The 23,423-nt window shown below is 50.7% G+C and overlaps 1 protein-coding gene across 3 annotated transcripts in view; it reads left to right on the top strand.

The window, feature by feature from the left end:
- Positions 1-1,530: 1,530 nt before the first annotated feature.
- The window catches only part of IGSF9B (immunoglobulin superfamily member 9B), a 112,997-nt gene continuing 91,104 nt past the window's right edge, over positions 1,531-23,423 (top strand). For all 3 annotated transcript variants that reach the window (XM_053270242.1, XM_053270243.1, XM_053270244.1), the window contains exon 1: positions 1,531-1,899. In XM_053270242.1, coding sequence (XP_053126217.1) covers positions 1,836-1,899 — 64 coding nt within the window. In that variant the 5' untranslated portion in view covers positions 1,531-1,835. The remainder of the gene's footprint in view (positions 1,900-23,423) is intronic.

Here is a 23,423-nt window from a genome sequence, read left to right as displayed (position 1 = left end):
TCTCCGATCTGCCCCGCCCCTGTGATGGTTTTGGACTACACCTCCCATCATCTGCGGCCACAGGTGATGTTGGGAGTTGTAGTCCAACCACATCTAGGGGCCCAAGTTAGGGAAACCCTGCCTTCCAGCAAAGGAGGCAGACTTCAGGCTTGGAGGACTTCCCTGGAACCCCAAGGTCCACCAACAGGAGCCAGGGCCCAGGGCATGGAGGCAGAGACAACACAGCTCGGAGAGGGGGCCAGGCCAATCGCCTATTACTTCGTTTAAGGAAATCACCTACTGCAGCCCGAGACCGGGATAACCTGCCCGTGGCTAAAGTCCAAGTCTAAATCTAAGTTATGGCCATTCCAACCCAGAACCGATCGGGCCATTCGAAGTCCAAACTGGCCAGCAGTGCTGCCCAAAGGCCCTGCCCAAAGGCAACCAAGGATGAACAGTCCCATTTCACAGGCGGGGATGACTGAGGCTGAGGGAGCCCAAGCGACCCCCCCCCCCCGCCCTTGCAGTTTCTTGCTCTGGCTAAACTCCCGAGAGTCAGACGCCGCGGCGGATCGGCTGCAACCAGCCCCGCTGAAGAGGCGAGCCGCCCTCCCGCCTTACAACTCCAGGCGGCTGCAGCTCCCTCCCCCTCAGTCGTGTCCTCCTCTCAGCAGCTCCGGGATGGCCCACACACCCTCTCTCTCCTCCCGGCTGGGTCGTTGGTGGCGAGAGAGAGACCGAGAGAGGCAGGCAGGCAGGCAGGCCGGGCACGGGCTGGCATCAGCATCCTCAGCCTTAGGGGAGCAGCAGCAGCGGCGGCAGCAGAGCTGAGCCGGGCGAGTGGGTGAAGGCTGCCAGCTCTCCCTTCTTCCCACTCGGGACCAGAGTCATCATCGCCGGGAGAGGGGGCAGCGCGCGGCGGAGGGCAGGGAAAGCGCTCCAGCTCCAGCCCGGCTCCAGGCAGCGGGGACCCCCTCTCCCCCCTCCCTCCCTCCCCGCCTGGCTCTCCATCGCCGCCCCCTCCTCCTCCTCCCCCTCCTCCCCCTCCGCTGCATTGGGAAGCTCTGCTGCAGCGATCCTCCTCGGTGAGTCTCCCGCAGCCAGCCAGCCTGCGCCACCCCCTCCCTGCCTGCCTGCCTGCCTGCCGCCGCCGCCTCCTCCTCTCCCACCCCCTCCCCGTGCTCCTTCGCCCCGTCCAGCAGCATCCTCTCCCCCCGCCCCCCTCCTCTTCTTTTGGGCGAACTGGTCCTGCAGCCGCGTGAGCAGGGCGGAGAGGAAGAGGCGGCCGGGCAGGCGACTGGGGGGACCCGCCGCTGCCCGGGCTCCGCGGCATTGCGCATGATTCTGCGGCTCTGTGCACTGCGCGCTCCAACCCACCTTGGCGAGGGGCGGGGCGGGGCAGCCGCGCACCCTGCCCCCCAGCCCCCGCGCTGTCAGCGCCCGCAGCCAACCAACGCCGGGCCGCCTCGGCGCCGACCAATGGGAGCCTGGCGGGGGCGGCGCCCGGGACGCTAAATTGCCCAGGCTAGGCTGCGAGGCTGGAGACGCTTTGGTTGCTGCTGCCGCGCTGTGCGAGGTTCTCCTCCGGCGCAGGTGGCTGCTGCATGCCTGGGCGAGCCAGCCAGGGCGAGAGGCGGCGAGGGGAGGGCTGCGCCGGGCAAGGCAGGATGGCGAGCGCGGAGGGGAGGCAGCCAGGCGGAGGCAGGATGAGGGCATGAGAAGGAAGAGGCGCAGGGCGCGGGCAGGCAGCACGCCTTTGGCACTCACCCCGGGCTGGGCACTGCGATGGGAAGGTCTCCGGCACGAAGGGCGCTTCTCAGCTAGGATGATCCTCCTGGTCGGTGGGCTATAGTACTATGATTTGGTATGTGGCCACTTTGATAGCAAGTGTGATCAGCACCAGAGGACTCGCGGCTCAAGGTGAGTTGAAGTGCAGCCAGGTTGCCTCTCTCCTTGCCTGCCCCTGCAGCTGCTTCTCCTCCCCCCCTTTCCTTCTCCCTCTTGGCTTTGCACATGGACCACTCCACTCGGAGGCTCTCCGGACCTCCTCCTCTCCTCTTTCACCGGCATCTCTGGATGTCGGGAAGGATGCCCAGCCTTGCCTTAGCGGTGCCTTCCCCGAGAGAGAGAGAGAGCGAGCAGGAGTTTCCCAAGTAGGGAAGTGCATGGAGGGAAAGAATAGTATAAGGGTGGGGGGCTTGCAGATCTTTCAAAATGCAGCCTGCTTTTCTGGGAGGTGGTGGGCTCTTGAGAAGGGGTCTGGCTTGGGCAGCAGGTGGACCACTTTTGGAACTGGTGGAGGATGCCGAGAGGCAAGAACAGGACTTGAAGCAGAAGTCTCATGCAGACTTTCTGAAAGACTGATGTGGAGCAGAATTTATTCTGGGATATCCGCCCCCCTCAAAAACAACAACCCCCAAACAACAAAACCTAGCTTATGTAGAATGTGTTTGCAGAAAATATTGAAGGTGGATATAATGGAGAAGGGCAGAAGGTTGCACAAGAACATGTATCTGAATTGAGTGTAGTTTGATTATCTGGAAGGAAGGATTTATCTTTATTTTCTTTTATCTTTAAAAATAGGTTTGAGGTGCTGTATAAAGAAATGTCACAAAAGTGTCTTGAACTGTATGTATAGTCCAAGGTTAATTGCATTGAATTCTATTCATACACTTGAATGAACATAGGATTGTATGAAAATGTAAACTACATCAGATAGGATGGAGATAAATGGATAGCTTCTATCTTGCAGAAGTGGGGTAAGCAGAGAGAGAGAGAGAGATTCTAGTTCAGTGGTAAAGGAACATCAATTGTCACTTATGTGTGTTGGCTGTCTGTCTTTGCTTGGGCAAAAAGGTGACTTTCAAAAATCTTTCAAGTCTTGGATCTCAGTCTGAGCAAAGGCAGTTAAGTAGCAAGCTGGGGAATATGTACTCGGGGTTTTTTGTTGGTACAGAGACACTTGTGGGTGAACCATGTATTCCGACTTTACAGAAGAAGTGCTGAATCTGGATTCCCTCGGTGTCTTTTGAGAGGTGTGGGTGATGTTGGACCGGGAGGCCTCTTTGATTGCAATGGGATGTGATTTCTGATCACGTAGTCTTGCCTTTGCAGTGGTAAACCAGGGTACCCACTCTCTTACGTAGCGTCCGGTTCAGACCATAAAAACGTGTTTCTTCTTGCCCAGCACATCTGCATAGGTTATGTGTAATGGTTAAGTACTTAAATGGTTCTGAACAGCATCTGGCAAAGTGAAGCTTTTTTAGGGGGAAGAAATCCTTTTAAGGCATGAACAGGGTGGGAGAAAAAGCTTGAATTGCCCCAGGCACCTTATGAAAATGCTAATCATTTTTAAATGACCTCCCAGAGGGCAGTCGACCAGAACTCATGAAGTTTATGAAACATTAGCTTCCAAATGGCAAGTGAGCATTGGGTTCTCGGTGTGGAAGGTATTTGAATGCTGCGGACAATACTCTGGGGGACTCTGCAGTCTTTTCTCTCTCTCAAGAAGTTAACCAGAGAGCGGCTGGGCTGCCGGGAAACAGAAAAGGCTGCAGATGAGAGATTTTTAACTGAAGTGGGTAGCACATAGGGAGCTGCCTTCTACTGAGTCAGGCCATTGGTCGGTCTAGCTCAGTATTCTCTGCTCTGACTGGCAGTGGCTCTCCAGGGTTTCAGGCTGGGGTCTTTCCCAGCCCTACCTGGAGATGCTGCCAGGGATTGAACCTGGCACCTTCTGCATGCAAAGCAGATGCTCTGCCACTGAGCCACTGGCCTCATTCCCAAAGTGAGGCCAGTGGGACTTGAACCCATGGCTGAGGCAGGTTCTCTGCACTGCTCTATATGCACTTCACCCCCTGGTAATTCTGGAGGTTGAAGGTTTTTTTAAAAAACCAATTTGTGGAAGCTGGCAGAGAGCTAGGCAGCAGGAGGTGCACTCCTAATGGATTTTTCTTGGTTCCTTTTGCAAATAATCCACAAGTTGCTAGTCCTCATTTTTATCTTACTGTCACTAGTGACATACTTAGATCTGAAATGGGATCACAAGGAACCCTTGTTTCCGAATACTGCTCTGCCTGATCACCTGGAAGTAACATCACAGGGGACCAGCTGTGGCTGTTCACCCACCTAATATAAACCTGTGTTGCTCTTGGCCGATGGCCTCTGGCAGCTCTCCCTTTTTCATATGGCAAGGCATTTTCTTAAAATGATTTTAGTAAAGCCTGGCTGTGCTTAAACGATGGTGCCGGCTGCATATTTCCAGGATTAGCAAATATGGCTCCTGGAACACATTTTTCTGCAACTCTGCTCACATTCCATTAGTATAATTGCATTTCTCCAGTGTCATTTATCTTCTAGTTGCTAAGAACCTTACATTTGTATGTGGAATGGGATTCTTGTTGGGGTGACGCTGATTCCTCTGTCCTACAAGCCTGGCCTACAGTGCAGCAGAAGGAGGTCAGAACAAGGTGGTGAAATAAAATGGAACCACTCCAGACAGGGGGAAGGATCCAGTATTCCCTGTAATGGGGATTCCCAGATGTTGACTGCAGCTCCCATCACCCCCAGGCAAAGGCCATGCTGCTGAGGATGCTGGGAATTGTAGCCAAGAACATCTGGGAATCCCTGTTACAGGGAGCACTGAAAGGATCCCATGTTTAAATCTTCCCCTGTTTGGAACACCCTGCAGGTAGAAAGCTAGTACAGCAAGGAGTGGGCTGTGTCCAAAGCACTTTTCCTTTTGATGCATTAGCTTTTTTTTTTTTAGGGAGCGTAAGAGTAGCGACAGAGGCAGAAATAGAAGCCAACAGTCCTAGGAAGCTGCCATATACTGAGTCAGACCATTGGTCTATCTAGCCCAGTACTGTCCACACTGGCTGGCAGCAGCTGTCCTAGAGTCTTTCCCAGCCCTTCCTGGAAGTGGCATGGATTGAACCTGGGACCTTCTGCCTGCATAGGCTACACAACAAGTTCCCTGATGAGTCAGATCCTCGGTATTCTCTTCTCCAGGGCTACAGCCCTCCTGTAGATGTTGGCTTACAACTCGCATCATCTCTATGGACCACTGTGACTGGGGGCACTGTGATCCAAAGGGCCACAGTTGAGTAGCCTTGCTCTACTCTGACTGGCAGCAGTTCTCCAGAGTTTCACATGGGGGCCCCTTTCCCAACTCTATTTGGATACGCTGCCAGAGGTTGAACCTGGGACCTTCTGAATGCGAAGCAGGGGCTCTTCCACCAAGCTACAGTCCATCCCCAAATATAGGAAGCCACCTTCTACTGAGTCAGATCATTGGTCCATCTAGCTCAGGGTTGTCTACCCAGACTGGTAGCAGCTCTCCAAGGCTGCAGGTGGGAGTCTCTCCCAGCCCTACCTGGAGATGCCAAGGACTGAGCCTTGGACTTCTTGCTTGCAAGTACGCAGATGCTCTTGTACTTCCTTTCTTGCAGTGCTCACCTGTAGTTTCCCATCCCAATGTAAACCAGGGCAGATCCTGCTTAGCAAAGGGGGCAATTCGCACTCGCTACCCCAAGACCAGCTCTCTTATCCAATATCCTGAACTTGACCTGTAGGACTGGACATACCACACAGGCTAATCAGTAGTCATCTTAGCTTGGTCTCTTGTGGCCAGTAAGAACTGCCCTGGAGTGACGAGGCAGGGAAGATGTGTGCGTGTGGAGGAGCTACCCAGAGTCTTTCTTGGCCAGTATAGTTTTGTGGGCTGATCTACACAGTTGATGCAGCACAACCGCTCACATTTCGGCAGATCCTACAAGTATATTTCACTATATTGGCCCATGTTGCACAGAGCAGGGTGTTGTATTAGCAACTCTATCCTCAGTGGTTAAATGGAACCTCCAATTGCCAAGGCAGTGTACGCCTGAATAGCAGATGCTTGGGACCAATGGTGAACCCATTGCCTTCATGCTGTGCTTGTGAGCTTCCCAGAGGTACCTGTGCAGTCGGTGTCAGAGAGGAAATGCAGGACTCGATGGACCTCTTGATCTGTTCTAGTGTGGCAGTTCTTGCCTCCTTAAACCAGGAGGTACACCAGGAAAGTATGTGTCAAGACCCCTGCCCTCAGAAGATTTAATTCCACAAGTGTTACTTTTTGGGTAGAGACGATGCTTCTTGACCAAAGCCTCTCTGCTAATATCATTCACCTCACTTTCATGAGATCTTCTAATTTTAACACTTCTGTTGTGTTTGCTCCTTGACTAGGAACAGGAACATGGGAAACTGGCTTATAGGGAGTCTAGCTCAGTACTATCTACAATGACTGGCAGCAGGTTTCAGGAAGGAGTTTCTCTCAGTCCTACCTGGAGATGCTGCCAGGGATTGAATCTGGGACCTTCTGCATGCAAGCGTGTAAATGCGCTTCCACTGAGCTATAGCCCCCTTCCCCCTAAGGCAGGGGCTATAGCTTTAGCCCTCCTGTGGATGTTGAACTACAACTCCCATAATCCTTGACTATTGGCCACTGGCTGGGGATGATGGGAGATGTAGCCCAAAAACATCTGGAGGGCCAAAGTTGTACAGCCCTTTCCTATGGGTATTATTTTATAGTGCTCATGTGTGGTCACCCATCCAAATGCAAACTAAGATGGACCCTGTTTAGCAGACAAGACAGTTCATGCTCACTACTGCAAGACCAGCTCTCCTTCCTGAAAGTCAATGAGGAAGAGCAATAGTATGAATGAAATGCAGGCATGGTGACTGGATTGTAAACTCCTGAGGAACAGGCAGTGCTCTCTCTGTCTTTTGCTTATGATGTACAGCTTCATCAGCTTGTGTAAACTGATGGGGTTGTACAGCACTATATGTAGGAGTCAGCATGTTAGATTTGCCCGAAAACTACAAAATATGCATGCATCAGCCCACCTTACAGATTGGTAGGACTGAGGCCTTGGAAATAAAGGCACTTTCCCAGGCTTATTTTACAGATTGTTGCAATCCTCTGGGAACAGGCAGGGTAGGTTTGGATTGGGGTTATGGCATGGGGGAAGCGGGGGCCTAATCCTGCCCCTTTAACTGAAGCTGTGATCCCCATTGCCAAGCTGATAACAGCTGTGGAACAAAAAACATATAGACACTATTATTATTATTATTATTTATTTACACAGTCAGACAGGTGTTATTGACTGGTTTGTTTTATCCAGACATCGAGCCCTTCCCAAGGACCTGGGATGGCTGAATTTTATTGCCAATGCTGCTGCTGTTATTATAGATATCGCCGCAAAATATAGGCTGTTCCCAGTAAAGCTGCTTTTTGTAATTGGCTGATGATGATTTCTGTGGCCTCTATGGTGTTGAGGTGCTCTTCAAGTTATTCTGGAATTGCACCTAGGGTGCCAATTACCACTGGTATTATTTGGGTCTTTTTCTGCCACAGCCTTTCAATTTCAATTTGTAGATCTTTGTGTATTGTGATTTTTTCCATTTCTTTTTCTTCTATTCTGCTATCCCCTGGTCTTGCTATGTCGATTAATTTAACTTGTTTTCCTTTCTTCTCGACTATAGTTATATCTGGTGTATTGTGTGGCAGATGTTTGTCTGTTTGTAGTCAAAATTCCCATGATATTTTTGCATCTTCATTTTTTACAACTTTTTCAATTTTATGGTCCCACCAATGTTTGGCTACAGGTAGCTTGTATTTTTTGCAGATGTTCCAGTGTATCATCCCTGCTATCTTGTCATGCTTTTGTTTGTAGTCAGTATGTGCCATCTTTTTACAACAGCTGATTAGGTGGTCCACTGTTTCATCTGCTTCTTTACAAAGGCAGCACTTGCTTTTTCTTGTTGATTTTTCGACTTTTGCTCTTACTGCATTTGTTCTTAGTGCCTGTTCTTGTGCAGCCAGCATTACACCCTCTGTTTCTTTCTTCAAGCTGCCATTCTTAAGCCATTGCCAGGTCTTGGTGATGTCTGATTTTCCACTTATATTATGCAAATATTGACCATGCAGTGGCTTATTTTTCCATTTTTCTGCTCGGTTCTTGACTTGTTCGTTCTTGTAGGCCTGCTTTGTTTCATTGGTGTTGAATAGTTTCTTGTTCTTGACCATTTTAAGTGCATCTTCTTCACTGTCCTCAATATATTCTTCAAGGCCTCTTTTCTCCTCCTCAACTGTTTGATGGACTTGCAGCATTCCTCTTCTACCTGCGCTGCGAGGGAGGTAGAGCCTATCTACATCACTGCGGGGGTGCAGAGCATGTAGATTATTATTATTTTAAATATATATATATATCCCATATTTCCTCCAAGGAGCCCAGAGCGGTGTACTACATACTTGCGTTTCTCCTTGCAACAACCCCGTGAAGTAGGTTAGGCTGAGAGAGAAGTGACTGGCGCAGAGTCACCCAGCAAGTATCATGGCTGAATGGGGATTTGAACTCGGGTCTCCCCAGTCCTAGTCCAGCATTCTAACCACTACACCATGCTGGCTCTTTGCAGCTCAAGGGTGGTTTTATGTCAAGGGAACTGACATGGAGAGGGAAGGGTTAGTGTCTCCTTCCTCTTGCCATAGCTGCAGTCTAAATTACCCGAAATGCTCTTTGGAAAAGCTGTTGGGAGGTCCACTCATGGGATGCTCCTATCTCTGGCATGTCAGGTGGGTGACTAAGCTGGGCAATGCAGTTTTATCCTCTTGAGACTGTCTGTATCCCAGCTGGCTAGGACAGTTTGCCTAGGAAGCCCAGCTAGCTCCAGAGCATGGCCAGCAGATCAAATACTGACGAAGACCTGCCTCGACAGGGCAGATCTTCTGCTTTGCATGGGGGGAACCCCAAAAGATTAGAGGTCGCATAATAAAAATGGCCACTGTGACTGAGGATTATGGGAGTTGTAGTCAAAAAAAATTAAAAGTCACACTGTGCAACTTACCTCTTGCAGGTGATGTGGATCCTGCAGGTGATGAGGGGCCAGAAAATTGTGAGCTGGCACTGCTTGGAAGAATCTGAGTTTTGAGTGCTGGTAGGGTACCCCTCTTCTCTGCTCCAAAAGAGCTTCTGCTAGCCACATCTCCTGGTGGGAGTGTCTACTTTGTCCCTGGATGACCCGCTGTTTGCCAAGAGAGGGGAAGAGAGAGAAGGAGGAGTGGATGCTAATAAGATCACATTTTGGTGGAAGCTGGGAGTTCTTGCTGCTTCTCAAGTGGAAAGAGGTTTGCTCTCTAGAAATGCTGGAGAGGAGAAGAGAGCATTTTTCCACTTTGATGCAATGAGGGAGAAACAAATTGGGTTAAGCCAGGAAATCGGAGCTTGCCTGAGTGTAAAGGAAGGAGCGGCAGTGGGCTCTGAGTTATGATGATGATGAACCTCTCTGCCTAGAGCTGTGTGTGTGTGCGTGTGCATGGTAAATGAGTGCTCTGTGAGCGTGTGTGTAAGACGCCACTGAAGAATGATGGCTGTGTGCTCTGAGTGGTGCGTGGGTGTGGGCTGAGAGAGTACGCTGCCAGAGTAGCAAAGATGGCGTGCTGCCTGCCGCCAACCGGTGACATCACATGCGAGCGGCACCCTCCGCGTGGGGCGGGTGTGTCCTTGGGTAGTAGGAACCGTAACGGGAGGTGGAACGTGCAGCATGCTGAGAACCATGTGTGCTGTGTGTGTCTTGTGTGTGTGTACGTTTAGGCTGAGTGGAGTGCGGGGGTGGGATTCTGGAAGGCTTTCCCTGTGACTCCTGGCTGCTTCAGGGAAATGCAAGAGGCTGCCTGCAAGCGTAGAGCTGAGATGGGAGGAGAGCTGGTCCTGTGGTAGAGAGCATGCATGATCCCTTCTGGAAGCAGGCTTGGCCTTGGTTTGCCTTTGGATGGGCGACTACATGTCAGCGTGGTACGATATTATCCTTGAGGGGGATGAGGCCATAGCTCAGGGGGAAAGCATCTGCGTGCGTGCATGCTTGCTTGGTTGCATGCAGAAGGTCGCAGGTTCAAGACCTGTCAGCATCTCCAGGTGGAGCTAGACGAGACTCCTGCCCGAAACCTTGGAGAATTGCTGCCAGTCAGTGTAGAGACAATACTGAGCTCGATGAACCATTGCTCTGACGTGGCATAAGGCAGCTCCCTGTGTGTTTCTATCTTCTTCTTCTCTCTTTCTCTTTTTTTGGAAGAACGCCGAGGAATCTGCACACTGGTGCCTATGCTGGATTGAGGATCCATCTAATCCAGATGCCCAGCCTAGAGGCTTCCAGGCAGGCGTGGAGGCAATAGGCCCCATTGTTTGGCCCCATTGTCCAGTATACTGCCTGTGAACATGGAGGCTCTGTCTAGCTACCATAGTGGATAGCTGTTGCGGGATCTGGCCTCTGTGAATGTATTGCCTTTTAGAAAATATTGAAACCATGTTAGTGGTCAGTGCCCACATCTGGTTCTGGAATTCATCTTGCGAGGGAGCCAAAGGGTTGGGTAAGGAGATACGGAAGCAGGTGTGTTCCTTCTACCTTGCACAGTTGGTCCGAAGAGGGAAACTTGGCAGGTGGCGTTGAACTTGTCTCTCTGCCATGACTCTTAATGGTGCTGGAGTCCTGACATGGGAACATGTGCAGCTGCTTTTAGACTGGGTGAGATGCTTGGTCCATCCAGCCCTGTACTAGGACAGCCGGCATGCCTCCAGCGTCTCCAGAGCCTTTCAACTGGAGATGCTGCCGCTGCTGGGGATTGAACCTGTGACCTTGGGCATGCAGACCAGATGCCCTGCCGTTGAGCTTGGGCCCCTCTGTTTCGCCTGGCATGGTTGGCGCGTGAAGCTCCCCTCAGTCGCGAGGTACAGAAGCTGCTGTCAGCGCTGTCGGTCAGGAGCTTTCCCCTTCCTCAGACCAATGCTCTGAGTCGGCATAAGGCAGCTTCCTAGGTTCCTGTGAATATAGCTGCATCTCTCCGGCCATTGGGTCCCCAGTTAGGGGTTGGCTTCTCCATATTGACCCCCACTCCCAGCCTCTCGTGTTCAGATGTGACTTCCAGCAGTGCATCAGAAAGGGCGAAAGCTGCACCAGGCTCTCCCCCATGCAAGATGGTAGCCAGGACTGGCTCCCTGGACTAGGAGGTGCCTGGCAGGCAGGAGAAGCTTGGCTTTCTTTGCGTTTTTATCCCTTTTTAATCTTGGCTGGGACGCGTGGGGGGGGGGAACTTTCCCTGCCCTTCCTCCCCACTGCGAGGTCCTGCTGACCTCTAGTGCTTGAAGGGGAGTGCCAGCTATAATCCTCCAGTCGCTCTGGGTGGCCAAAGATTAATCTGACTTCTTTTGATTACTTTCCAGGCCCCAATCAAGGGGTGGGTGCGGGGAGAGAGGAGGAAATAGTCGCCCCACCTGGCAGGCTCCACCAACCAACCTGCTTGCCAATGGCGCTGCTGGCTATAGTTCAAAGCGGCCACCTGCTCCCCAGCCGAGAAGCAGCATGGTGTAGTGGTTAAAGTGTTGGACTAGGGCTGCAAAGACCCAGGCTCAAATTCTCACTTGATTGTGAAATCCACTGGGCAAGCGTGGCCCGGTGGCTATATCTCAGCCTCACCAGCCTTGCAAGGTGGTTGTGAGGACACACTGCTGTGAATGCCTTGAGGATAAAAATAGATAAGATTTGTAGTCTTCCTGCAAATCGGTGATGAGGGCATCTCTGACCTAAAGTAGGGGTGTGGAAGAGGAACCCTACAGAACTGGAGCATGAAAATGTATTGTCCACTTGACCTCTGCTCCCCACCCCCCCAACAATGAGGGGACCATACAGCTGTTTGCTTGGAGATTTATTGGGCCAGGCTAGGGCAAAGATGGCCAGCTTCTGTGTCCAGGGGCTGAAAACATTTTTGCTGTAGAAATGGCCGCCTCTCACAAGCAAGTGGCCAGTCTCCATAACGGAGACTAGCACCATCCGACAGTGGTTGATGTTTCTCCATTATGTACACATGCAGTCAGGCATAGAATGTACATACAAACATGCATGCATATGGTGTGTGCATGTTGCATGCAAAGCCTTTTCCCTGTGACTTGAGGATTCTTTCTTTTTCTCTTAAGGAAAGCTGTGGAGAAATCTTTCACCCCTCAGGATGTGGTGGATCCAGCCCGTGAACCATCAGTTGGCCATGGAACGACCTGAGTCCAGGGATGGCAGGGTTCCTTGTAACGGGGGCTCCCAGATATTGTTGACTACAATCCCCATCATCCCCAGCTGCAATGGATTTTGTCTGGGGATGATGGGGATTGTAGACAACATCTGGGAATCCCTCTTAAAGGGAGCGCGGGAGGTGGATTGTGGCAGCTGTATTCTGCCTAGTCAGCCTGATGGGGGATTTTTGTGCTCTTTTAGGAGGGGCTTGTGTGGCACTCCTAATCTTGCCCCCTGAAGCATGGCATCCCCAATTGATGGGTCTTTGTTCACTTTGGTTTGCATTGAATAAGTGGCATGTGAGTGCTGTAATATATTCCCCCTAGGGGATGAGGCCACAACTCGGTGGATGAGCTGCTGCATGCAGGTCTTGGCTTCACTCCCAGGCAGCATCTCCAGGTACGGCAAGGAGAGACTCCTGCTTGACACCTTGGAGAGCTGCTGCCAGTCAGTGTAGGCAATACTGAGCTAGATGGACCAAGGGCATGACTCAGTATAAGGCAGCTTTCATAATATAATATTGTACTGGCATTGCTTGTCGTGGTGCACATTGAAGACCATTTTATTCTGTTGGGCTTTTGCTGAGTATCTCTGTATTTGTCCCCCCCCCTTGTTTTTAATTGCTGCTTTGGCTCTTGATTGTGAATGTTTAAATGATTCTGGTTAAAATGGGGGGGGGGGGATTTGCCTGAAAAATGGCCCAGATCGCTTTGAAAAAAACACAATGGCCTGGTTCATACAACCATTCCAATCTAGGCTTAATGTGGGTTACCAACATTAGCCTGACTGTATGAACCCATACCAAGGAGGGGATCTTGGACTGATGGCAGGCCATCAGCCTTCTTGACGCGAGTTCATACAATCACGCTAATATTGGTAACCCACATTAAACCTAGGTTTGAATGATTGTGTGAATCAGACAACTGTTTGCAGAGCTTAGGATAGTAACTGGGCACAAAGGAGACCAGAGATCTTGAAATGTTAATAGCTGTGTAGATGAGGGCATTTTGGCAGGTAGAACTTCTGATGCACAGGTGAGCAGCTGTTCCTTCTAAAATGCTTCCTCTTATCAAATGTTGGAAGGGCATGAGTCGCATTCTCCTTGGCACCTGGCCGCCGAAGACACTAGCATACACTTTCTGGCACACTGGGGAGATGAAAGTGATCTTTAACACCTGCTTCTCCGGCTCACCTCTGCGTACCTTGTGCCTGTCTCTGAAGGCAGGGATTCTTGTTTCTAACCTCTCTGCTGCAGGGATTCCAGTTCATGTGGCTGCATGGATGCCCGAATCACTGAGTTGTCCCTTCCATCAGCTCAGCTCCCTGTCTGGTGGTCCCTCCCTCCCCAATTCCTAGTCTTGCGGTATGACCTTGAGGCAAGTCGCTTGGCTTAGACGTGTCTTAGCATTCCATCTGGAAAACGAGGCTTTAAAAAGCAGGGATGTCGCTGCAGTTCCCCTCGCCAAGGCTGCTGCTTCATAACTGAGCCACGGGAGCAAGATGGGGGGTGGGGGCAGCGGAGAGGAAAAGGTCATTGATCACGGGACTTGCAAGGCTGGTGATCTTCGGTGATGGATGTGGCTGGAGGTGCCGAGGGAGATGTCTCATCTGCCACGCGACATGGATACAGCGGCCCCCCAGCGAGCTGACAACCTGGTTGGAGCAGTTGTGGGGTGAGGTTGGGAGGGGGGGAAGGCCTGCAGAATCAGGCCAGCTTCCCTCGGAAGTTTCTTAGATGATTGAGCAGCTAATTGCAGCTTTCTGTCATGTGCAGTTTCTAACTGGCTGAGCAAAAACCCCCCAGCTCGGCCAGGGACGATGGCTCCTGTCGGGTTCGACTAGCGTTGTGATGGGTGATCGGGAGGGTGGAAAGCCTCCCATTCTACACTCCCTTCCTCCTTGGACGCAAATCCCTTTTCTCTCGCTTTCTGGATGGATGATGGAAAATATTTCACAAAACCTATAATGGCTGCTGTTCACTGCCATGAGGTTTGAAGGTTGGCCTTTAGCTGGGATCGCTTTTTTAAAAGGGTCGAGTTCACAGAAGAGAGGTCTGTCTGTTTGTTTACATTCATATCCTGCTCTTCCTCCGAGGAGCCCAGAGTAGGGTGTGTGGTTATGTTTATGCTCCCTGCAACTAGAATGGCCCCGAACCACCCAGTATGCCTGTTCACATGATGATGATGATGATGATGATGATGATGATGATTAGGGTAGGGCATGCCTCCTGTCTCAGTTCATGGGTTGCATGGGCATTTGGACTCTGGTCTCCCTCATCCAACACGCTAAGCACTTTGCCACACTGGCTGCTAGTAGCTGTGAGAGTCCCATGGGACCTCCCTGTTCAGAGGCCGTATACTGGCCTCTGGCTGGCACTCTTGGAAACCCAGATGCTGGCTACATGGACCTTTTGGGGTTGATCCAACAGGGCCTCTCTCGTATATCCATTCCATTTCCTAACCGGGCCACGTCCTCTTGGCGTCTTGCTATCTGCTTTCTAGCAATCTCTTTTGTTTGGTCTCTCTTTTTTTTTTTTTAAATTCAATGAGATGAGATCTGGCTTGGGATAGGAGTGCTGGTCTCGCAGTAGTGAGCATGAATTGTCCCCTTTGCTAAGCAGGTGACACCCTGGTTTGCATTTGGATGCATGCAATCACTGTCTGCTGTAAGAGCTACCTATTGGGGGAGTGGCAGAGCACCTGCTTGTGTGCCGAAGGTTTCGGGAGCAGCATCTCCAGGTAGGGCTGGGAGAGACTCCTGCCTGGAACCATGAAGTGCGGCTGCCAGGCAGTGTAGACAATACTGAGCTGGATGGAGCAATGGTCTGACTTGATAGAAGGCAGCATCCTGTGTTCCTGCAAGTTTGGACTTGAGGCCTTTGCATTCGATGTACTTGTCCTTCAACTCTCTGTTCTGAGGTTTAACATTTATATCCTCTCCCTTCCTCCCTTCCAAGAAGCTTCACGTGGCACTTGGCTTTCCTCTGATCCCTGCTTCCTGCTGATGGGATAGAATCTTGAACCTTAGGGCAGAGGCTCCCAGGCTTGTCTCTCCAAATGTTGGACTACAATTCCCATCATCCCCTGGCACGATGGCCTTTGGGGCATTGTGGGAATTGTGGTCCAACATCTAGAGTGTAAACCTCTGCCCTATGGCACGACCTTCAGCACCACTACTGGTTCTTGGGAATAATATCCATTTCTCCCTCTGATCCCTGGCCTCTGTTGCCAGATTTGGCTTTTTAAAAGCCAAATTTTGGGTTACAGCCCATTTGACTCACGAGTATACCCCTTAGGTTCTGGCCACCTCTGAACTTGGGGAGGGCTTAGAGGGGAGATGGTGTGTAGTTGATGGGAGGCAGATGGCAAAGGCCATCAGATTCAAGACCTGTGACTGGGGAAGGATGCATACCCCCCCCCCCGCTTGCTTAGCATTCCAGATGGGCTCATAAATTGACAAGGTGGACCACCGAGCCCTTTAATTACCTGTTGATGGAAGAAAGCCCTGTGTATAGACTTGCTGCCTGCAGTGAGATGGTTTTCAACATCCTCTAAGCTTTTCCAGTGGCCTTGAGTGAACCCTCCAGATCAGGCAGGCAAGCGTGGTGGCTGAGTGCATCAGAGAAGCGAGCTTCCGAAGGTACCAGGGGATGGAGAGGAGGAAACGGTTGCTGGTGCTTATTTTGGCAGAATGGGCTGGTGCAGCTCACATCATAGAAAGGGGGAAGAAAGAAACGGGCATCCCTGAGAGCAAATAGAGGCAAAAATGGGCTGCCTTTTTATTCTGTATACAACGGTTGTTAAAAGCTGGGTAGATAAATCTCCTCCTCTGCATCCCACCTATATTCTGTTGCTCTTAGCTTCACTTATACAGCATGCATGTTCAGAGATCAACGGGATGCATAAGAATGTATCGTCTATTCCCCGCCACAAAAAAACTCTAAACAACCCTTAAATAAATAAATCTAATGTACTGTATTTTACATTCCAATTAGGCATCATTTAAAAGCAAACACCGGGCTTAAAATGAAACCTGAATTTAGTGCCAACATGTTTAAATCCTACACTTCTCTTTTGAAACTGGATTCGTGACCCTTTAATCAAATACACTGAATTAAAGGCTTGCTTTCAGAAAATACAAACAGTAAAAGGTTGCTTTTTCTATGTAGGACGACTGTGGGCAGAACTACTTGACTTCTGGGTTGAGCTTTATAAATGATAGAATAGGTCATGCATTGTATTCATTCATTGTTGTGGACTATGAATATTTATGACCTCCATTGACCAAACAGCATGCACACTGACTTTCCATTCTATGTGGAAATGTTTCCCCCCAGTATGTATTACCCTTGCTTCTGGGAACTTCTGGGCATGGAGCTTACCTTCAGTGGTTGACAGCCTAACTAAATTACTTGACAGAAGACTTATGAAAATTAAGTTGTCTTTTAGAGCAACTCTTGAGTAGTACTGCTGAGTAACTTACTCTGAATGTCAGCTTCTGTACTTGACTGTGTCCCTATGTTTATTATTAAATCAGTGTTTTATAAACCACCTTTCAACATAACCTCACAAGGTAGTACACACAAACAAAACAACTGATACCACAACACTCAAAACCTCAGTAAAAATGTCTCTTCCAAGTCCCTGGCTAAATGTCTTAACTTCTGAAAAAAAGATCTGAGATGGACTTCTGGAGGGAAAGCATTTCACAGTTCTGGGGCCACAACAAGAAAGTCCCTGTAAAGTAGATGAACATTCCTCATGAGAGGAAGGAACCTAGAACAGGATCTCTCTGGTAAACCTTTCTCTCAAAATAGAGATTCAGCACACAGACCGTGTAAAGATGTACATAATTCCAAGTTTTTCCATTCAGGTGATATTTTTATTAGGACCTAACTTCTGGGTTCCTGTATTACAGAACATAGGTACTCGGGGTCTGCTTTTTGGATACAGCTGTCTAGTGCTCTGGTTTAGCTCTGGCACTATAACACAGACAAAGGAAGCTGCCTTATACTGAGTCAGACCATTGGGTCCATTTAGCTCAGCATTACCTGCACAGACTGGCAGCAGCTTCTCCAAGGCTGCAGGCAGGAGTCTCTCTCAGCCCTATCTAATATTGGCGATGCCAGGGAAGGAACTTGGAACCTTGTGCATGCAGGTGCTCTTCCCAGAGCGGCCCCATCCCCTAAGGGGGATATCTTGCAGTGCAGATATGTAGTCTCCCATTCAAATGCAAACCAGATCAGACCCTGCTTGGCAAAGGGGGGCAATTCATGCTTGCTACCACAAGACCTGCTCGCCTCCTCCACCTTTGTGACTCACTGGGTTGATGTCACCTTTTAGTAGTGCAATGTAATATGCAGTTTGAGGAGCTGGAAGTCAAAACAGATTCCAGGGACAGGAGCAGTTTTTGGAAAATGGTCATCATGGCTAAAAAAGAAAAAGGTCTGAGGTCAAAATTGCCCAGAGCAGCGGGGTGGGAAAAGCAACTTTCTAGCAGGAAGTCCATTACTAAATTGCATTGAAACTGGAACAGCATTAGTGCATTGACCTCAGACAGCATGCACGGTTTCCATCTATTAAGATCAATTTATTGCTATTACGTTGTCTCTTTCCTGGACTGAAGAAAAGGTTCAAAGTGATGCGCTTGTATTCTTGCTTGTTTGTTTGGTGGAAAGAATACAATAAGACCCTTACCTTGGCTCCTGAGTGTGCCTTTAGAGGTTGTCTGGATTTTAAAAAGTGCTTGGGGAGTGGCTTTTCTTCATCTTTGACAAGGTGCTATAAAAACAGTGCTAACATCACACGCAAAAATTTAGGAGGAAAAGACCACTGCTCCGCCATGCACCAGCCTTTCTGCTTCCCTTCTTGGCTAAGGACTTGGCAGTGCAGCTGACCTGGCCTTAGGGGCAGCCCAAGGTGTTATGCTAACTGAGTGCTGCCATGCTTGATGCCCTTGACAGCAGCCAGCCTGGTCTGGGGAGGAGGGAAGGCTGCTTGCACCCATCGCCTTCTCTCTTTGTGTTCCTTGCAAGTTTTGCAAGGAGTGTGAGGAGAGGCGCTCCTGGCAAAGCTTGCCGGGGTCAGGTTGGTCCCAAAGAGCCGCCCGCATGGCCGCAGTTGCGGGGAGGGGGGACGCCTCTTGTCACCCTGCTGGTACTCCAGTAATCTGTTGCTTGAGGCAGCTGCCTCACTCTGCCTCATGAAAGGGCCGCCCTTGACTGGCCTTTGGGGTTGCTGCTCCTGTAGCTCCACCCTGGTGCTCTTCCGAAACCCTGCCAGGATTTGTGCTTTGCTTTTCTCCTCCTTTTGACCGCCCCACCCCCAGCCTGGACAGTGGGACATCTGCATGGTGGCAGGTGGAAGTAGCAGGCCCCACAGGACTCGCTTCGGAGCCCCCCCTGAGAAGCCGTTCCCGAGCCCTTGCTTTTAAGGCCTGCATTATCCACCTGGCAGATGCCGTAATGTCTTGGTGGAGAGGGGAGGGAAAGAGGAGGCCAACCCGTTTCCCTCTTTGGCAGTACGTGACATGCATGTGCTTGGCGTTTGGCTCAGGCGGCCACCGATGAGCTTGCAGGATGCAAATGAGTGCTGGGAGGGCCAGGCATCCTCTTTCATATCCAGTAAGCTTGCGGCATGCAAATGACGGGAGGGGAGGGAGGGGGGGAGAGGGCAGGAGGGGTGACTTCATCTCTCTGCAAAGGAAAGCCGTGAAGGATGAGGACGGAGGCTGGCAGGAGGGGAGGGCAGAGGGGCTGGCAGGCCGAGGCAAGGGTTTGCCTCCTCGCTGGTGGCCAGGCCTCCCTTGGGATGCTCCGCCTGAGGCTGGGTCCAACGCCGAGCTGCTCTCCCTGCGCGAAGCCCACCCAGGACTTAATTTCTAAGAGGTGCTGAAGCTGTGCCATCTGCCCCTGAAAGCCCTGCTCCTTAATCCTAAGTCCACAGGGTGGGCCGTGGCTGCTCGATAATGAGGGAAATGCTCTCGGTGTGGTTACACGTATTCCTGGACCGGGCTCGGGGGTTTAAAAATAACTGGGGGTGGGGCGTGAGCCCTCGGCAAATCAAGCCCTTTGCTGCACATCGATCTCCCCCCCCCACCCCGCCTCCACCCACACTTAGATGCTGGCTGAGCAGCATATGCAGTCAGCCTGGGCGAGGCTGTCTTGTGTTCTGTGAACAGCCTCTGGGGAAGCCACCCAAAACATTGGCGGGGGGTTTAAATCTCAGTATGCAGGAGTGATCTCTCTCTCTCCTCTATTTGCTTGGACCCCTTCTCCCCCTGTGCACCAGTCTGTGCATTTTGGGGAAGGGTTAGGGCAGGGTTCTCAAGGCTTGGGAACGCCTGTGAAAGTGAATCGCTTGACCGTTAGTGCTGTCATCGTGAGCTGGGCCCTTCTGCTCGACCTCTTCCGCTTGTGGTACTGTCAGCACAGTGGCTCTTAGCGACATGCTCTTCTGGTTTGCATCTACACAGGGTTTCTGAAGGAGCTGTGGTGCATGCGCCATGAAACCCCTGCCTGCAGAGTGTTCTGGGAAGCATGCTATGGCACATGCTCGGTTCAGGAAGAGCTCTAGCCCAGCTTTTTGAGCCTCACAGATGCTACACATGAGCTCAGAATGCTCCTGAAAGCATCTTCAATGCTTTGGAGGGAAGACGGTTGCAGTGTGTGTGGGGGTGGGGTGGGGTGGGCTGGCTGGCTGGCAAGCCATGCTTTCAGGCAAGCTTGTCTCCATTAGTGACCACCTACTCCTGGAGCAACCCAGGGTCCTTGACAATGCCATCTGAAGAGCACTGGGGTCGTGCAATGCAGGCTTTGATGTGTGGTTCCTTCTATTTATTTATTTATTTATTTACATCTCTATCCCGCTCTTCCTCTTATTTATTTATTTATTTATTTATTGCCTCTCTATCCCACTCTTTCTCCAAGGGGGAGTTGCAACTGCCCCCTTTGGCTGTTAAGCATAGATTCCAGCCAGGAATCTGCTCAGAGCGGTGTACATGCTTATTTTTATCCTCACAACAACCCTGTGAGGTAGGTTAGGCTGAGAGCTACATGACTGGCCCAGGGTCACCCAGTGAGTTTCATGGTCGAATGGGGCTTCGAACTTGGGTCTTCCCAGTCCTAGTCCAACTCTCCAACCACTACACTCTGCTGGCTCATATAATGTGGATGCACATCCCCCTTGGTGGAGGATGTGCACTCCAGTGCTCTTCAAATGGCATTCTCCAGAACGCTGGCCCCTCAAAGAGAAGGCCCTTAACAATCCTATCATTTCTGCCTGAACTGCTTTGAGTTGTTCAGTGCCCTGCGTTGAACAGCAGTGTGCTTCGTATACTCTATCTTGGTGGTATAACTGAGGGTGCACAATTGCTGGTGTGGACAGTGTGTCACTGGCTGCATGGCGCCCTCTGCAAGGACTCCGCATCAGGCTGTCGCTCACAGTTGAGGAGCCAGTCCTGTGGCAGTGGGCACGAATGGCTCCTTTTGCTAAGCAGGGCCTTCTCTGGTTTGCATCGAGGTGGGTGACTGCATGTGAGCTCTGACTGTCCATTGGGAGAGGTTCCCCTTAGGGCAGGGGTTCCCAACCTGTGGCACTCCAGATGTTGCTGAATGACAACTCCGTAATCTCCAGCCACAATAGATTGTATCTGGAGGGTGATGGGGATTTTAGTCCCGCAATGTCTGGAGTACCTCTGGTTGGGAACCCCTGCCTTAAAGGATGAGGCCGGCCGTGGCTCAGTGGTAGAGTGTCTGCTTTGCATGCAGAAGGTCCCAGGGTCCCTCCCTGGCAGCATCTCAAAGTAGGGTTGGGAAGGACTCCTGCCTGCAACCTAGGAGAGCTGTTGCCAGTCAGAGTAGAATACTGAGCGAGATGGACCAAAGGTCTGACTCGGTATACAGGCAGCTTCCTATAAGTTCCTCCTTTAAGAAGTCCACTCAACTCTGCTGCTCAGCTGTTCTGCTCTGGAAGCAAATGCTCCCACAGAGTGCTGGAAACCTTCACCTCTCCAGCCAGCGGCCGGCTAAGAGGCACTTAGGGCTTCTCCAGTAATCAAACTGATTCCTTTCCGCAGGGGGCTGGAGACTGTGGGGCATAGTCCCATGTGGCTGGCTAGGCCTAGCTGTCAGTCTTCTTGTCAGTCTCCATGCAGACAGGGAGCTGCTGTGGTTATGCTTTTCTTCTTGCTGAGAAACCATTAACGGCCTGCGCCGAGATTGAATTACCGGCTTCCTTCCTGTCAGCAGGGCCCGCAAGGAAGGGCCTCGAAATACAATCTAGTCGAGAGCAAACTTGCTGTCAAAAAGCACAGAGCAATCTTGGAGCTGGCGGAGGATGGCCGAGACGAGGGATCAATCGGTCGTCTACCTGGGCCGGGAGCTGAGATGCTTTTTCCAGTTCAATCTCCGGATGCCTGCCTCACTCAGATCAGATCTGGGGAAGGGTCTGGCACACATCCATCCTCTGTCATCCTTGTGGAGTTGCAACTGCCCCCCTTTGGCTGTTAAGCATAGATTCCAGCCAGGATTGGCTCTGGGGTTTTTGGCACCCCAGGCAAAGTTTGTTTTTGACGCCCCCCCAGCTGAGAAGTGCAGTGCCCTGACTTTAACCCGAGCCATGCAGCAGGCTACTCTTTGCGGGGTTTCAATGAGCAGCCCGCATGGATGACTAGCCCACACTGGTTTGAGGATACAGTGGGAGAGAGTTCCCCAGGCTATAATGGGGGGCAAAACTCTTAACACTTCGGCGAGGAAAAGATGTTGCTGTTGATTTGTGGACAGGGTCACACTCCCTCTGAAAGACCAAGCCTGCATGTTGGATGTTTCTGGACCTGACACTGTCCTTGGAGGCACAGGTGGCGGTGGTGTGCAGAAGTGCCTTTTATGGCTAGTATGCCAGCTATGACACTACTTGGAGAAGTCTGACCTGACCTCAGTCACTCATGCTTTGGTAATATCCAGATTGGACTACTGCAATGTAATCTCTGTGGGGTTGCCCTTGAAGGTGGTTCAGAAGCTTCACTGGTCCCGAATGCTGCACAAGTCATTTCATGAGTGTTACACCCATCCTGTGGCAGCTTCATTGGTATTTCTTGGTATCGCATCTGCCCATATGACTCTGCCAGGGCCCTCCGCTCATCATCTCAGGACCTGCTCATGGCCCCACCGCTAACAGAGATCCGGTTGGAGGGGACTAGAGACGGGGCCTTTTTGGTTGTGGCCCTTTTGGAGCGCCCTCCCCGAAGAGCTTCACCATGCTCCCTCCCTCAGTGTTTTTAGAAAACAATTGAAAGCACATCTCTTTAACGAGGCTTGTTAATGTCCCCTTTCTGTTTGTATTTGGTAGATTCTTTAGTTTTTATAGGTTTAGGTTCTTTAGGTTTTATAAACTTAAAATAACTTTTTAATTTGGAACTTATTTTTTAAAAAATGTAATTTTAAATGTGGGTTGAGCCTGGTTTTAATTTGTCTAGCTTAAACTTGGTGAATTTTATTAGTCTTATTTTACACTGTATCTTTGTGCATTGTATCTTTTTATTAACGCTGTGAGCTGCCCCAAGCCGTAGTGTACTGGAGAGGCTAGGTATAAATATTTTAAGTAAATAAAAAATTTGGAAATCCAGTCTGAGACCTTGTTTTTTTAAAAAAAAATGCCGAGGAGGCCATTCCTATTCACGAGAGGGAGTGCAGCTTATGAGACTAGCGGTTTATTGGTGGCTAAGGTGCAAGGAGCAAAGGCTGTATTTTGGGTTACAGTGTGTGCAGACCCTTTGTGGAGCAGGCTGCAGGATCACATCTTTCTTCCACCACTGTGCAGTACTTCAGAGTATAATACCAGAGGGATGGGAGAGTGTCTAAATGGCAGTGCTAAATTACGCCGCCACCCCAGAATGGGTGCCCTAAGCAACTGCCTAGGTGTGCCTAGCGGATGGACCGATTCTGATTCCACCTCTTCTCTTTCTGTGCTTACACACCCCAGGTTTCCTCTGTGCAAGTATCCAATGTCCGACTCCTAACTTGCTGGGATGGCTCCTAGATCCAAAGAGAGGTGGTTGTCGTGTCCTGTCTTAAGGATATAGGGAGCTGCCTTTCTACTGAGTCAGACCATCGGTCCATCAAACTCAGTGTTGTCTACACTGACTGGCAGCAGCTCTCCAATGTTTCATCCAGGAGGCTTTCCCACTCCTCCTTGGAGATGCTGCCAGGGATTGAACTGGAACCTTCAGCGTGCAAAGCCTATGTTCTACCACTGAGCGATGCTCCCACCCCCAATAAGTAAAAGACATGGACTGAAACAGCCAAATCTTTTATCTCTTTGGGTTTCAGCTGGTCCTGCGGTCATTTTGGACCT

Source organism: Hemicordylus capensis, chromosome 8 (assembly GCF_027244095.1).
Source record: "Hemicordylus capensis ecotype Gifberg chromosome 8, rHemCap1.1.pri, whole genome shotgun sequence".
Lineage (NCBI taxonomy): Eukaryota > Metazoa > Chordata > Lepidosauria > Squamata > Cordylidae > Hemicordylus > Hemicordylus capensis.
Note: the sequence above shows the minus strand (reverse complement) of the source record. Positions and strands in the feature narration are given on the sequence as shown.